Source organism: Dipodomys ordii, unplaced genomic scaffold (genome assembly GCF_000151885.1).
Source record: "Dipodomys ordii isolate 6190 unplaced genomic scaffold, Dord_2.0 Scaffold165, whole genome shotgun sequence".
Lineage (NCBI taxonomy): Eukaryota > Metazoa > Chordata > Mammalia > Rodentia > Heteromyidae > Dipodomys > Dipodomys ordii.
The window spans coordinates 2,464,501-2,478,251 of record NW_012267381.1 but is presented as its reverse complement, the minus strand read 5'-3'; the positions used below and the strand labels follow the sequence as shown (position 1 = coordinate 2,478,251).

The following is a 13,751-nucleotide window of genomic DNA, read 5'->3' as shown; positions in this document are numbered from 1 at the left end:
CCCCTGTAGCCCCCGCCACCCCCGCCGCCCCCGGTGCTGGGAACCGAGTGAGCGCGGCCGCCGGAAGCCAGAAGCCCGCCCGCGAGCTCGGGCTCCCTCCCTACCCCGGGCCATGGTGCTGACAGCCGGGACCTGCGACCAGGAGACCCACCCTGCTCCCCCGCCACCACGGTGCACCAGGCCCTGCTCTCCCCGCCCTGCACCATGGTGCACCAGGCCCTGCTCCCCCCCATCATGGTGCACCAGGCCCTGCTCCCCCCCCCTGCACCACGGTGCACCAGGCCCTGCTCCCCCCCATCATGGTGCACCAGGCCCTGCTCCCCGCTCCCCGTCCCCCCCCCCGACCATGGTGCACCAGGCCCTGCGCCCCACCAGCCCAGGGATGGACCCTGCCGTGCAGGTGGCCTCAAAAAGGCCCTCGATGGCTGTGCGAGCAGCCTTCTATTCCTTCCCTTAAGGCCCAAGACCCGGGAGCCACAACCCAGGAAAGCGGGGGGGGGGGGGGGGGGGAGTGTCCTGGCTGTCAGGTCTTTCCCAAGTGGCCACCTGTGCAAAGTTGCACGTCTCCTTCCCTCTCTGGGGTCTCCTAGTCTGAGGAGAGATGGGTGGGCTGAAGGCTTTTCCTTCTTTTCTTTGCCTTTGTTATTGTAAAGGTGAGGTACAGAGAGGTCACAGTTATGTAATGGGTCTATTTCTTTTGAGACAGGGTCATCCCTTCCTTCTCTCTCCCAGTTTTCCCCTCCCATCCCCACCCACCGGTTGTACAGAATAGTTCATTTTCAACGTAGTGTCCAGTGAGCACCACTGCTGCATTGGATCACCCTTTGTCCCTCCATTTCTGTGCCCCTCCCTGACCCTCCCAGAGGCAGATAAACCAACAAACAAGACAAAAAGGAAATTAAAAACCTCTTGTTTCCATTTTCTGGAGTTCATTTCGATAAATATTACTTTATATGATCAGATGCACATTGACATGGCCCCTTTGTCTACCGGAGTTTTGAAGGCCATTTGGAATAAAGCACAAGACACTGGGTCTCTCTGGTGGTCACCTTGCATTCAGAGTTGCCTCTCCTTAATGAAGTTTGAGACTCTCCAGAATCTCTCCATTTTCTACACAGTGGGGAGAGCATGCATCCTGGCCCTTTGTGGGCAAAGCTAGGCCTCATTACAAAGCCTGGGCTTTGGACCAAGAGGGCCACAGAAAAGGGGACACAGAGACTGGAACTCAGCCCTTTCTTTCCTGGCATGAAGCACCAGTGGCAAAGAGCAAATGTACCCCATTCACAGAGGCTTAGAAGAGGAGGGGTCTATGCAGGGTTGGAATGGATGGGTTAGAAGGGTTACCTCTGCAGATTCCTACGACCCTCTGGGAAGTGTTTGCCTTAGCTCTTCAGCAGCCTGCAGTCACCCTTACTCCTGTGGGCAGCCTGGGACGGGGTGGGGTGGGGGGACGACGGACTTCAATTTGCTCATCTTTAAAATGCGGATATGGGCCAGGATCTGGATCAGCCAGAGAGAGAGAGGGGAGGGCTCCTGGCTCCTCCCCCCCTGGGGGGGTGGGCTCTTGGTCTTTTCCCTCCTCTGCTCCTCCCGGTTGGGGAGGTAGAGGCAGGATTGGGGTGTCCTAGGCCCCTGGTGTGAGCGCTGTCTCCCCACATCCTCCCCACAGCCACCCGAGAGTCGGCCTTCGTGCATGCCATCGCCTCGGCTGGCGTGGCCTTTGCCGTCACCCGCTCCTGCGCGGAGGGGACCTCCACCATCTGCGGCTGCGACTCCCATCACAAGGGGCCCCCCGGTGAGGGCTGGAAGTGGGGTGGCTGCAGTGAAGACGCCGACTTCGGGGTGCTGGTGTCCCGGGAATTTGCAGATGCGCGTGAAAACAGACCAGATGCACGCTCCGCCATGAACAAGCACAACAACGAGGCAGGCCGCACGGTGAGCTGGGCCTCTCCCAACCCTCCCAGGAGCCCAGCCTGGACCCTTCTTTGCCCCCTTGGGAAGACCTGTGGATCTGGGACTCCTTTTTCCCTGGGTCAGGCTTGGCTCCCACCCACACTTCACAGTCCCTCCTCTGTCCAACCTGCTTCAGCCTTGAGCGATTATTCTGGGTCTGCCTAGGAGTGTAGTGGGGGAGGGGCCCAGTACTCCCAGCCCACCCTGTGTGTGCTTTGGCTGTGTAGGTACAGAGCTGTGAAGGCCCCCGAACCTCCACTCTTTCCAATGATCGTGGGACCATACTTAATTACTTAAACTCCCAGCCTCAATGTTCCCCATCTGTGAAATGGGGGATTACAGTCCTATTTCCTACCACTTGGAAAAATGAACATGATGTCTGCCACTGCTAGAAATTTATGAGGTGGGAAATGGTTTACTGTGGTTTTGTTTTTGTTTTTTGTTGTTGTTGTTGTTGATGTTTTACCAGTCCTGGGTCTCAAACTCTGGGCCTGGGCACAGTCTGTGGGTGCCTATTGCTCAAGGCTAGCACTACCACTTGAGCCACAATGTCACTTCCAGCCTTTTCTTTGATTAATTGGAGGTAAGAGGCTCATGGGCTTTCCTGCCTGGATTGGCTTTGTACCATGATCCTCAGATCTCAGCCTCCTGAGGAGCTAAGATTATAGGGGTGAGCACCAGCGCCCAGCTAAGGGTCACCCATTCTTAGATCCTTCCCTGAGTCCCTGCCCATTCTCTTCGTGAGGCAGAGTTGGGGTGTAAAAGGATGGAGAGGTGAGAGGGAGTGGGGAAGAGCAGGGAGGTGATCCCAGCTGGGCTCAGCCAGCTTTTGCTCCTCTCTCCAGACCATCCTGGACCACATGCACCTGAAGTGTAAATGCCATGGGCTTTCGGGCAGCTGTGAGGTGAAGACCTGCTGGTGGGCGCAGCCTGACTTCCGTGCCATCGGTGACTTCCTCAAGGACAAATACGACAGTGCCTCAGAGATGGTGGTGGAGAAGCACCGGGAGTCTAGAGGCTGGGTGGAGACTCTCCGGGCCAAGTATGCTCTCTTCAAGCCACCCACTGAGCGGGACTTAGTCTACTATGAAAATTCTCCCAACTTCTGTGAGCCCAACCCAGAGACGGGCTCCTTTGGCACCAGGGACCGGACTTGCAATGTCACCTCCCATGGTATCGATGGCTGCGATCTGCTCTGCTGTGGCCGAGGCCACAACACGAGGACGGAGAAGCGCAAAGAGAAGTGCCACTGCATCTTCCACTGGTGCTGCTACGTCAGCTGCCAGGAATGCATCCGCATCTATGACGTGCACACCTGCAAGTAGGGAGCCAGGTAGGGCCGGGTGGGAGCAGGAACGTGCTGCCCATCTCTTCTGGACCCACCCACCCTATTTCTAAGCTATCCAAGCCACAAAAGTCGCCCCAGCCAAAAGGAAGCCAGGGTTTCCCAAGCTTCAATGGGACTAGTTCTTGAGGCAGCAGCTTGGTGGATTACAGTACAAGCACAAATAATAACCAGCTAAGTGCACATCAGCCATGGCAGTTCATGAAAATTCTTAACCCACTAGTATGTCATGAGCCAGATCCAATTTTTGCATGGCCCCTGGCCTCCACTACTGGGGCTATACTCTGTCCCTAAGCCTTTTTGCTCAAAGCTAGCATTCTACCACTTGTCACATCCCCACTTCTGGCTTTTTGGTGGTTAAGTGGAAACAAGGATCTCATGGACTTTCCTGTCCAGACTGGCTTCCAACAATGATTCTCAGATGTCAGCCTCCTGGGTAGCTAGGATTACAGGTGTGAGCCACTGGCACCTGTCTACTTCTTATTCTTCTACTTCTGGGGCCTCAGTTTTCTCAGTCAATTAAGGGGGTTAAAATATCTGTTGTAAGGGGCAGAAAAGTTTTTGTTTTACCCCAGGGGCAAAGTCATTTTGCGTCTACCTTGAACTCAGAAGGCACAAACATAAATCCTTGAATCTCAGGGAGGTGGGTGGGGGAAGCGGTGGGTAAGCCAGTATCCTGACAGATCTGAGGTTTGGGTGGAGTGGGACACTCTCACCGAGTTTATGGATGGTGATGGGGAGGAGGAAGGATTCAAGTTCAGAGTCATGGCAATGAGTAATGAAGGGATCAAAGGCTGCATCATTACACTCCCAAGCTTCCCAGAGGTGGCCTGCATGGGAGGCACTGTGTTCTAGTCCATTGGACCCAAGGATAGGTTGACCTGGACATAGATGGGCTGGGGAACCTCAGGCCATGGTTCTTTTTCCCTCCTCTTCCCTGAGAAAGGGGACTCGTTGGCAGAAGCATGAATGTGGGCTTGGGAATTAGGTCCAGTCCTGGTCCTGTGTGACTGAGACAGCTGCTCTTCATAGACCCTCTTCTTCTTCCTCACCTGTCACCCTCCCCAGAGGTGGGTGCTAGGAGGTGCGTGTGAAAACATTTGGGAAAGGATTGGGGGAGAACACCTGTTCTCCACTGTGTGAGGCTGGGAGTAGCTCTTGCTGAGGGATGACCCCTTTCACAGCCTGTCTAGGAAGCCTCTGGCAAAGCTCATATTATGTCCTGGCAGGAAGCCATGACCTTCATCCATGTCAGGATGAAGCAGCATGGGGCAGGGAAGAGGACAGAGGCGGCGCAGCGCCATCCCTTGCCAGCTGTTGAGACTTAGACTCCCAGATTTCCTCATCTCTGCAGTAGGGTGTTTTGTTTTGTTTGTTGCCAGTCCTGGGCCTGGGCACTGTCCCTGAGCTTCTTTTGCCACAGCACCACTTCCAGCTTTTTGGGGGAGTTTTTTGGAGATAAGAGTCTCATGACGTTACTGCCTGGGCTGACTTTGAACAATGATCCTCAGATCTCAGTCTCCAGAGTAGCTAGGATTACAGGCATGAGCCATTGGTGCCTTGTTGTGCAATAGTTTTTTTTTTTAAATGTAACTTTTAAATTGTTATGATAAAGGTGATGTACAGAGGAGTTACATAAGTGAGGTAAAGAGTACATTTCCCTCTGTGTGGTAATTTTTTTTCTCCTGAGGCTGGAGTTAGCAGAGGCTTGAGTGAGCAAATACAGGCAAATATTTCTCTAAATACAGCACTAATAGGAAGTGTGAGAGGCCCCACAGAGTCAAAGCATAGAGTGGGCACTGCAAAGAGACATACTACTCTCTCAGCTTCATTTACTGCTTTTCAAAAGGGCAGGAGAAACGTCAGCAAGTAGAATTCCTTAGATTACCTCAAAATGGAAGAAAGTTTGACAGCTGGAGTGACCACCTTCCTCTGATGTTCACTAAGGCCAGAGGCAACTGGATGTCCCCAGCATCAAGGCAGACGTAGATCTGGCCAATCTGAGAAGTGGCTATGGGAGAGTACAGTTTAGAATATTACATTGGTGGGGCCAAGGAGTCCATTTGTTCATCCTGTCCACTTTGCAAACGGCCATACTGGGTTAGTGATAGAAGCAACTCGGCCCCCTAGAGACCACAGGAATTGCAGCCCATACCCATCAGAGGTACCAGGTACCAGCTATGCACAGACACACACTCTATGGCTGTTCCTACCCCATGGCCAGCTGAGGTCTGCCTGGTGGGGAAGGACATGTTGGGTTGGCTCTCTGTGTTCTCCAGAGGAGGAATTAAGGGCATGGCTTGGTGATATGTACAAAACCTTAGGTTTAATCCCCAGCACTACAGAAAGAAAAAGGGAAAAAAGAAGCAACCCTTTTTTCTCTGCATTTTTGAAACAGACAATTGGTGTTTTTCCAGTGTTATACAAAGTGCCACACAGATGTGGTCTCAAGTTCATAGCCTTAAGCCCTCCTCTATAGGAGCTCTGGAGTCCACCCTCTGTAGCAACCATAAAGTCCTTTTCCCAGTGTTCTGCCTTTCTCATAAATACTCAACTTACTGAGTGAATCTGGCAAGCTCTTTGCTGCTCCAAGCCCTGGTTTCCTCCTTTGTGAAGTGAAGCAAATGAGGGCCATCCCAGGGACTAGACACCACTCATAAAGAACCTGGTCCATGATCCAGTGGCTCATGCACCTGTGAGTCAAGATTTCGAGGGACAGTAGGACTAAGATCCATTTTCCTGGAGCCATGGACCCAAGATTAGCTGAGACCTAGTCAGTTCTGTCCTTTCATCCACATGGCTACTTTGCCGAAGGGAACTTTGAGAGATAAACTGGCAGAGATGCAGGAGACAGGGCCTCTGGCTTTTCTCTTGGGTCTCTTGTGGGTCTCTGCCAGTGCAAACTGAGGGTTCCCTCTAGGGAAACCCTATCACAATAGCTTTGTTCAGGATAGGTCCTTCCTATCTGTGGCAAACACCTTCTCCATCACTCGTGGTTTCGCTGCTGTCTCTAGTTAGCCACTGATTTGGTACCTGAATGCTCGTACTTTCCAAGTACCAGAGTTATTCCTACTCATTCCTGTGCTAGAAAAGCCCTGGACAAGTCACATGGCCTGGCTAACTCAAAGTCCTGGGTCTCTCACTAACTTCCTTGCGGGAGGTGGGACGTTGGGTGTTTCTGGTGATCTTGCTGTGCCTATTTTGGTCTCTGTAAGGGTTTTATACTGGTCTGTTAGCAGTCGGAGCTAGGGATGCCTTTGAGGTGGCCTTGTGTCTGAAATCCAGTGAGACAGGACTGAATAGATGAGAAAACATACCCAGTAGGTCTCCCCAAGGAAGGAATGATTCATTAGTTACCTAGATGCCCTTACACAGGAAGCTACACAGGGCTGTGGACCAGCCACTGGCTGGCAGGTTTTTTCCTGTATGTACACAGTGAATTCCTATATTTGGGTAGTTACTTACCACAGAACTCCTGCTGCCTGAGGCCTTCAGCTAGAAGTGGGGAGGAGGGATTTCTGTGGATCTAGGCCCCTTTCTTCCTATAGATCACATTCTTAAGTTAGGAGATAATGTGAAGCCAGCCAGTCCCCATGGCCCCTAAGTACAAGAGAAGGGGGTGAGATCTGTGGCAACCTCTGATCTTCGTACCCAAAATGGCTAATTCCCTCTGCAAGAGGAATTCCATTTCTGATATTCTTTTTCCTGTTTGTTTTCCCAAAGGGCACTGGGAAGGGGTAAAGTGTGCAGTTGGGCAGAGTCACTGAAGTCCCATGGGAAGCAGGACCTAGATCCGGGCCAGCCCTCTGCACTGGCCAGCAAGGAGCTCAGACTGTTGCCAGCTGCTGCACGTGGTAAATGACCTGGACCCCACCATCCTCCAACAGGCGGCGCTCCTCCTCTCATCTTATGTTTCTCACCCTGCTCTAGATGGTGTGTGGCTTTTTACAGAGGGGTTTTCTTTTTAGTTCTCCAGGGTCTGGTGGGAACAGACCCAAAGCTTACCTTTGCACATGTTAAAGAAAATAAAAATGAAAAAACACAAAAAATTCTACTCCAACAGAACAGGCTCGGCTAATGCGAGCTCTTTGGCCTGGCTGTAAAGATATAAGCATGGGCAAGAGTCTGTCTCCAAGCTACTTCTGCCCACGACATTCCAAGATGCCTGTGAAGTAGGACAAAGTCCTTCAGTTTCCTTTTCTCCCCTATCTCCTTCCCGTCCAGATGGAATACGTGTTCCCATTCTGACAAAAGCCATAGGTATAGCTGGGATGAAGTGATGGGGAGGTCCCAGGGGGTGGAAGATTTTGAGTTTTGAAGAACTAGGAGCTCTGGGTGGCCTGGGAAATTGTTTGAAGAGCAGCTGAGTTCTCCGTCTCATTTTCTTTATAACCCTGTTCTGCATGAGGCAAGTCAGATCTCAAAATCCTTTTCTATCCCATTACTGCAGTAGGGGTGTGTGTGTGTGTGTGTGTGTGTGTGTGCATAGTAGGTGTGTGTGTGTGTGTGTGTGTGTGTGTGTGTGGTGGGCGTTGTAAATAGGTTTGGGGCCAGTCTTCCCTCACTCCAATGGCTGCTACAAAACAAAGTGGTGGCTTTGGAAGGGGTGACTGTATCCTTCTCAGCCCTGTGCACCTGCAGATTCTCCATAGAAACAATTCCAGGTAGGGCAGTTGGACTCCAGGTGGATCACCTTAGTATAAATTAAACAGGGCAAGCGAATGAGTAGCAACCCATTGCTGAGAGTCTGTGTGAAAATTAGTTCAGTTTCTGCTCCAATGAGGACTGGTCTTCCTGAATCCTTTCTCCCCTGTGGCCTGGGGGAAGAAACAGACAGGCACATTTTTTTTTTTAAACATGGCTTTTCCTCCTCACCTGCATTTGAGATAGCCTCGCTCCTTGCAGCTCTCTAGGACTGGATTAAGTGATCAAAGTAGGCATGCAGTCACATGGTCCTGGGTTAAAGTAGCTCTCAGCTCAGTGGTGGAGGCACCCTGTTCCTGGAGGAGGGGGTGGCAGCCTATGGGAGCCAGTCAGATGGGGACAGATGGCACAGATCAGCCCAATAATTCTGTGTTGAGACTTGGAGGAGATGCAACAGGAACAAGATTTCTCCCCCACCCCCTTCTGTTTTGGGGTCTACCTAAAACTGATCTAAGATACCAGGATGGTTATCTCTTAGCTTGTGCTGGCAAGCCAGTGATCTGGGAACCTGCCTTCACTCTCAAAACCTCCGGCCAGAAGCCGGAAAGGTTGGGCGAAAGGTATACGCCCAACCCCTAGCATTTGGTCCAAAGTGTCCCCCCTCCCATCTTATCTTCGACTGAAAAGTTTTCAATCATGTCAACTGGATAATGCTTACTTTATGTGAGACTATTTCATCAGAATGGATACAAATTTTATAAGTCTTTTCATATCTATGTATTCTATATTAAAGTCATGTTTCTGGGGCGTATTCAAGTAGCTGACAAGTAATTATTTAATAATAGTACATGAGTGCATTGTAATTATTCTCGCTGTAGTCAGGTGATAGTAACCAATGGAAATTTCCTACCAATCTGCTGTATCCAAAGTTTTGTAAAAAGTTGTAGAAGTTGTTGATCTTTTTGATTTTATATTCAAAAAGTCTCTTTTTATAAATATTATTTATTATACAATGTATATACCTTTGAGTTAACTAAGATTATATATTATATAAATATATATATATTTGGAGAAAATATATTTCATCATGCAGTTTTTTTCTGTTAAGTCATTAAAGAGAAGGTAAACAACCTGCAATGGATACATTGTACCCTGTGTGGAGTTGGCAGACATGCTTAGGAGGTCAAGAATATGATTATGAATGTGATGGCCTCCCAAATTAAATGACCAAATGAAAGCAATTTCCTCCTTTCTCTAAACAGTATCATCTGAGATGTCATGCATGTGACAGTAGGTCTGATTTACTGTAGGACTTTCTTTTAGGATTACTTGGCTCTAAGTCAACTTCTAACAAGGAATTTCCAGTTTCAGAAAGAACCAATTTAGACAGTAATTCATGTCATAGACTGGAACATTTCCAATATGCATATCCATTAATGTTTCTGATAATCCTAAAAGATGTGTTTAAGGCTAATAGAACACAGAGTTGGCTACTGCCTTATTTCCTTCCTTACAACATTTCAACTCCATTTGTTGGGTAAAGAAGATCTGCTGTAATGAAAATAAAACGACCAGAGACAGCCACTCCTTGGCCAGCTCTAGGTCAAAGCCAAGCTGAAGAAGTGAGGTTGGTGCTCAGTGAGAAGAGGTTGTGGGGTTGGTTTGGGCAGAAGGACCCACTTGTGGATGTGCCCGGGGTAGGTATGTCTTGGTGTTTCAGCAAGATTCACTTGAAGCTCCACTGTTTACCTTCTCAATGATGGTATGACAACACACAGTCCTATAGTTCTAGGGCTTACTGGAAAATAACACCTTCAATTTATTTGGTACATTACTCCAGACAAGCATTAAAATCTCTCGTTTTCTTTCTCTCTCCTTTTCTCTTTCCTTTCTCCATTCTTTCCTGTTCTCTCCTCCTCTCTTTCTTCTTGTTCTCACTCCCACCTACCCTCCCTTTTTCTTTCTCCTGACCTACTTCTGTTACTTCGCAGAAAAACAAAAACACAAGAAAACAAAGCGGCCTAACTTGTTTTTAAACCTCTTAGATGAGGAATGTACAATCAATGTTAATAAATTTACTTTTGATGAGTTTCTTTAGCCCCTAAAAATCTCCAACCACAAAAGGGCGTTTCAGCTCTGTGAGGAATGGGATCAATAGGAGCAGACCTTCACATCTTTTGGTATTGGTCATCTTTTATGTAAAGCTAAAACTCCTCTATTCTAGCATTGAGGGCACTTCTTGTTGGTTTCTAGCCTATAAAATCACCAAATATTTAAATTATCTCTATTCATATTTACCAAAGTCATGTGGAATTCTATGATCATTTTATCCTATGATTAGAGAATAGTTTATAGCTGTGCTTGACCCTATAAGCATGGATATATATATATATATATATATACACATATATATATCGCTATATATATGTAGAAAAAGATATATAGCTAAAAGCAAGAGGACGTTTTAAAATCCACAAGAAATTAGAATCACTGTAATGATATCTGTCAAAGCAATATAATTTTATGAAGAGAGAGGAGGGTGGTGTGAGTTCAAAAGTTTCAGGCACATGGAAAGAAGGTTAAGAAAAATTGGGGAAAAGTGAAAGGGGGGTATGGACATGTCTACACAAAAGTATGGCCACTATATTGCCATCACTTCTCCTAGCTTAACAGAACATTCTAGGAGGTGGTTATCTCAACTAGTCATCCTATTCCAAAATAGTCGGACCATACACTGTGTGGTGGCTGTGTGCTGGGAAAATGTCAGCCATGAGTCCTTGCAAATTCTGCCTTTACCTTCTTGGGATGCTTGCCAATCACACACGCTATCTCTGCATCTTAACACCACAGTGTCCACAAGGCACACACACCCTCGTGGGCTCATCTCTGGGATCCAGTCTCAGCACAGCTTGCCAACTGATGAGAAACTACATCATTTAGCAATAACTTATGAAATTGACATAGTTTCTTGAACTCTCAAACACACCTTGCTCAGTCACTTTTTTGAAGAGGCTGTTGCCAGGCAAGGAAAACGAGATCCTGCCTTTGCCTTCTGTGTCTGGGCTGGTGGCTGTTTATGGCTGACTCAACGCCTCAGCAAGTCTGTTGATGAAGCCTTGATTATTATACACATTTGAATCTACTCCATAATTTTGTGATGTGGAGCTGGAACTTAAAGGGAAGGCTGTTAACACACTGTAATTTTTAGGCTATGAAAAGATAGCCTTAAAGCAAAATGTATCTCAGATATGACTACAATTACACAAATTTTTTGTTACATTAAAAAAAAAGTTGTCTCAATGAACGTACAAAAGTTTAGTAAGGGTAAAATAACCTTGTTTTGAGATTTTAATGACATCTGATAGACCATCAGCTGGTTGACAAACTCTACAGTTCCTAGTACTCTAGCACCAGGCCATGCCTTGTGATTCTGTCTGCTCTGCTACCCACCTAACCTCTGAAGCATAGTGGAAGAGGCCCTGAAGTCCACCTTTCCAAGGTAATGCAGGAGCCAGACTGGTCTCAGCATCCTTCTCCCAGTCTTCTTGGGAGCCAACTCTGCTATAGGGAAGCTTTTGAAAATGGCCTCTTCCCCAGATGTGCTGCCTGAGCCTATGACTAGTTTGGGGGCTTTTTTTTTTTTTTTTCAGTTAAGGGGCCTGAACTCTGGGCCTGCGCACTGTCCCTCAGCTCTTCAGCTCAAGGCTAGTGCTCTACCACTTGAGCCACAGTGCCACTTCCAGCCTTTTCAGTTTATGTGGTGCTGAGGAATCGAACCCAGGGCTTCATGCATCCAAGACAAGCACTCTACCACTGAGCCACATTCCCAGCCCCTGGGCTCTCATTCCTATCAAAGCCATAGTAGGATTGTGGCTCAGAGCTCTGATATTCTGAAGGACCCCAAATAAATCATATGAAGAAATCTGAGGGTGCTAGAGGCTCTGGGTTTATACATTTAACAGTAAGGAGTAATTCTGAGAAACAACTTCCTGTCTACTAACCTAGTTTACAGCTTCCCTAACTCTGTTTCTTTTTTTCAATAAGGTAAGATAGGTATCAAACTTAAGTACAAAGATAGTTCTATATTAGCATTTTGATATGTTAATGAATTGCTTTACGCTTAAAGTAACTACAGTTTTAAAGTGAGATTTTAGAATAAAGCCAGGTACTAATGGCTCATGCCTGTAATCCTACCTACTCAAGAGGTGGAGATCTGATGATCCGGGTTCAAGGCCAGCCCAGGCAGGAAAGTCCCCGTGAGACTCTTACCTCTAATTAACCAGGCAAAAACTGGAAGTGGTGCTGTGGCTCAAAGAGGTAGAGTGCCAGCCTTGAGCGGAAAAAGTTCAGGGACAGCACGCAGGCCCTGAGTTCAAGCCCCATGACTGACAATAAAATAAAATAAAAACCATCCATTCTCTAAGTTGGTTATAACAAATTTTTTCTTCTGGGCTCCTTCTTTGTCATATGCTTGTATCAGTGATCTAAGCTGTTTTGTACAAAATACTTAACCACAGAATATTTTCAGGTGTATTTACTCTTTATTGCATTCCTTCAATTTGCATTAAACAATATAGTATTTATTTTGTTCAATATAGTTTTGGACAAAACACAAAGACATTAACCTCAATGAACAAGAGACATAAGTTAATACAAAGTGTGCTGCTTAGGGGAGCCCGAGAGAGGCAGGACAGAAATGGGATCCAGGATACTGGCCACCAGCAATCACAGATTTTCACAATATAAGCCACTGTTTCAAAAGCCACAAATAAGCCAGGGAAAACTCACAACAAAAATATACAGACGGCAGGATTTAGAAATGATTCGCCTTCTTCTGTGGGGACAGCCACAGAGCCACACCTAAGAGCCATTGCAGCAACAGCCTCAGGCGGTGGGTGGTGGTGGTGTCCAGGATGGTTCTGAAGGTTGTTTAAGCAGCAGAGGGGAGAGTGACATGCTCCACAAGTCTTCACCACGGATGATGACCTAATTAACTTCTTTCTAACTCAGCAAGAAGAACACCCCCCCTCCCCTCAGAAGGACATGATAGATTCTCTTTCTGCTGTTGAAAGAAGTGTGTGGATGACAGGGGATGGTGTAATACACAGGAATGGGCACTCAAAGACTGGGGGAGGGCCAGGAATGGTCATGTTTCTGTAGAATAGTGTTTATATACTAGATGGTAGAGCACTGAAAATACAGGAAAGATAAATTCTAAGTAAGTCATTAGGCTAAAGAAAAAAGGAAAAGTGATATGAGTAAGCCTTTAATATTATCCTAAGGAACTGACCCACTTAGAGTTGGACACTAATTAGTGCTGAGAGGTCTGTAAATTATGTTAGTTTAATAGCTCCTTTCTGTTTAGAGGTGTACATATTTCCACATACATCTTTCATAAGTTCTTAACATCAATCAGGTGGTAATGATGAGCATATTTCTTACCACAGGCAAATTAATTACATTCAGGGGACATCACAGCTAACACAGTAATAATAGAATGTTCTGTTAAGAAAGAGCTCCTGATTGCAACTTGGAAATGTCTCTGAGAATGATTGAGAACAGTGTTTTAGAAATTCAAATGCCCAATTTCTTCAGGCAGAGATAATACCCGTTGTGTGACAGAATCTTTAACCAAATAGCTGATTACCTCTAGCGTTCACAAGAGAAGCTGTAAGAGCCCCTTGGAATCTGTACCTCTACTCTCTGCTCTTGGTTTCCATAGGCAAAGTCTACTTTCTGACAGGCAATGCGAGGGTTGCTTTGCAGCATTCATTCCACTTACTGAGAGCTTTGGGGGCTGGAAGAGGTG

The 13,751-nt window shown here is 47.3% G+C and overlaps 2 protein-coding genes across 2 annotated transcripts in view; one reads left to right on the top strand and one right to left on the bottom strand.

The window, feature by feature from the left end:
• Positions 1-7,749, top strand: part of Wnt3 (wingless-type MMTV integration site family, member 3) — a 44,522-nt gene extending 36,773 nt beyond the window's left edge. The window contains exons 3-5 of the mRNA XM_013033262.1: positions 1,670-1,935; positions 2,799-3,286; positions 7,022-7,749. Of these exons, the coding sequence (XP_012888716.1) occupies positions 1,670-1,935; positions 2,799-3,278 (746 nt within the window). The 3' untranslated portion in view covers positions 3,279-3,286; positions 7,022-7,749. The remainder of the gene's footprint in view (positions 1-1,669; positions 1,936-2,798; positions 3,287-7,021) is intronic.
• A 4,722-nt stretch (positions 7,750-12,471) lies between these two features.
• The window catches only part of Nsf (N-ethylmaleimide-sensitive factor), a 149,410-nt gene continuing 148,130 nt past the window's right edge, over positions 12,472-13,751 (bottom strand). Inside the window, exon 21 of the mRNA XM_013033300.1 lies at positions 12,472-13,751. This exon is cut by the window's right edge and continues 288 nt beyond it. The gene's annotated coding sequence lies outside the window, so the exon portion shown is untranslated.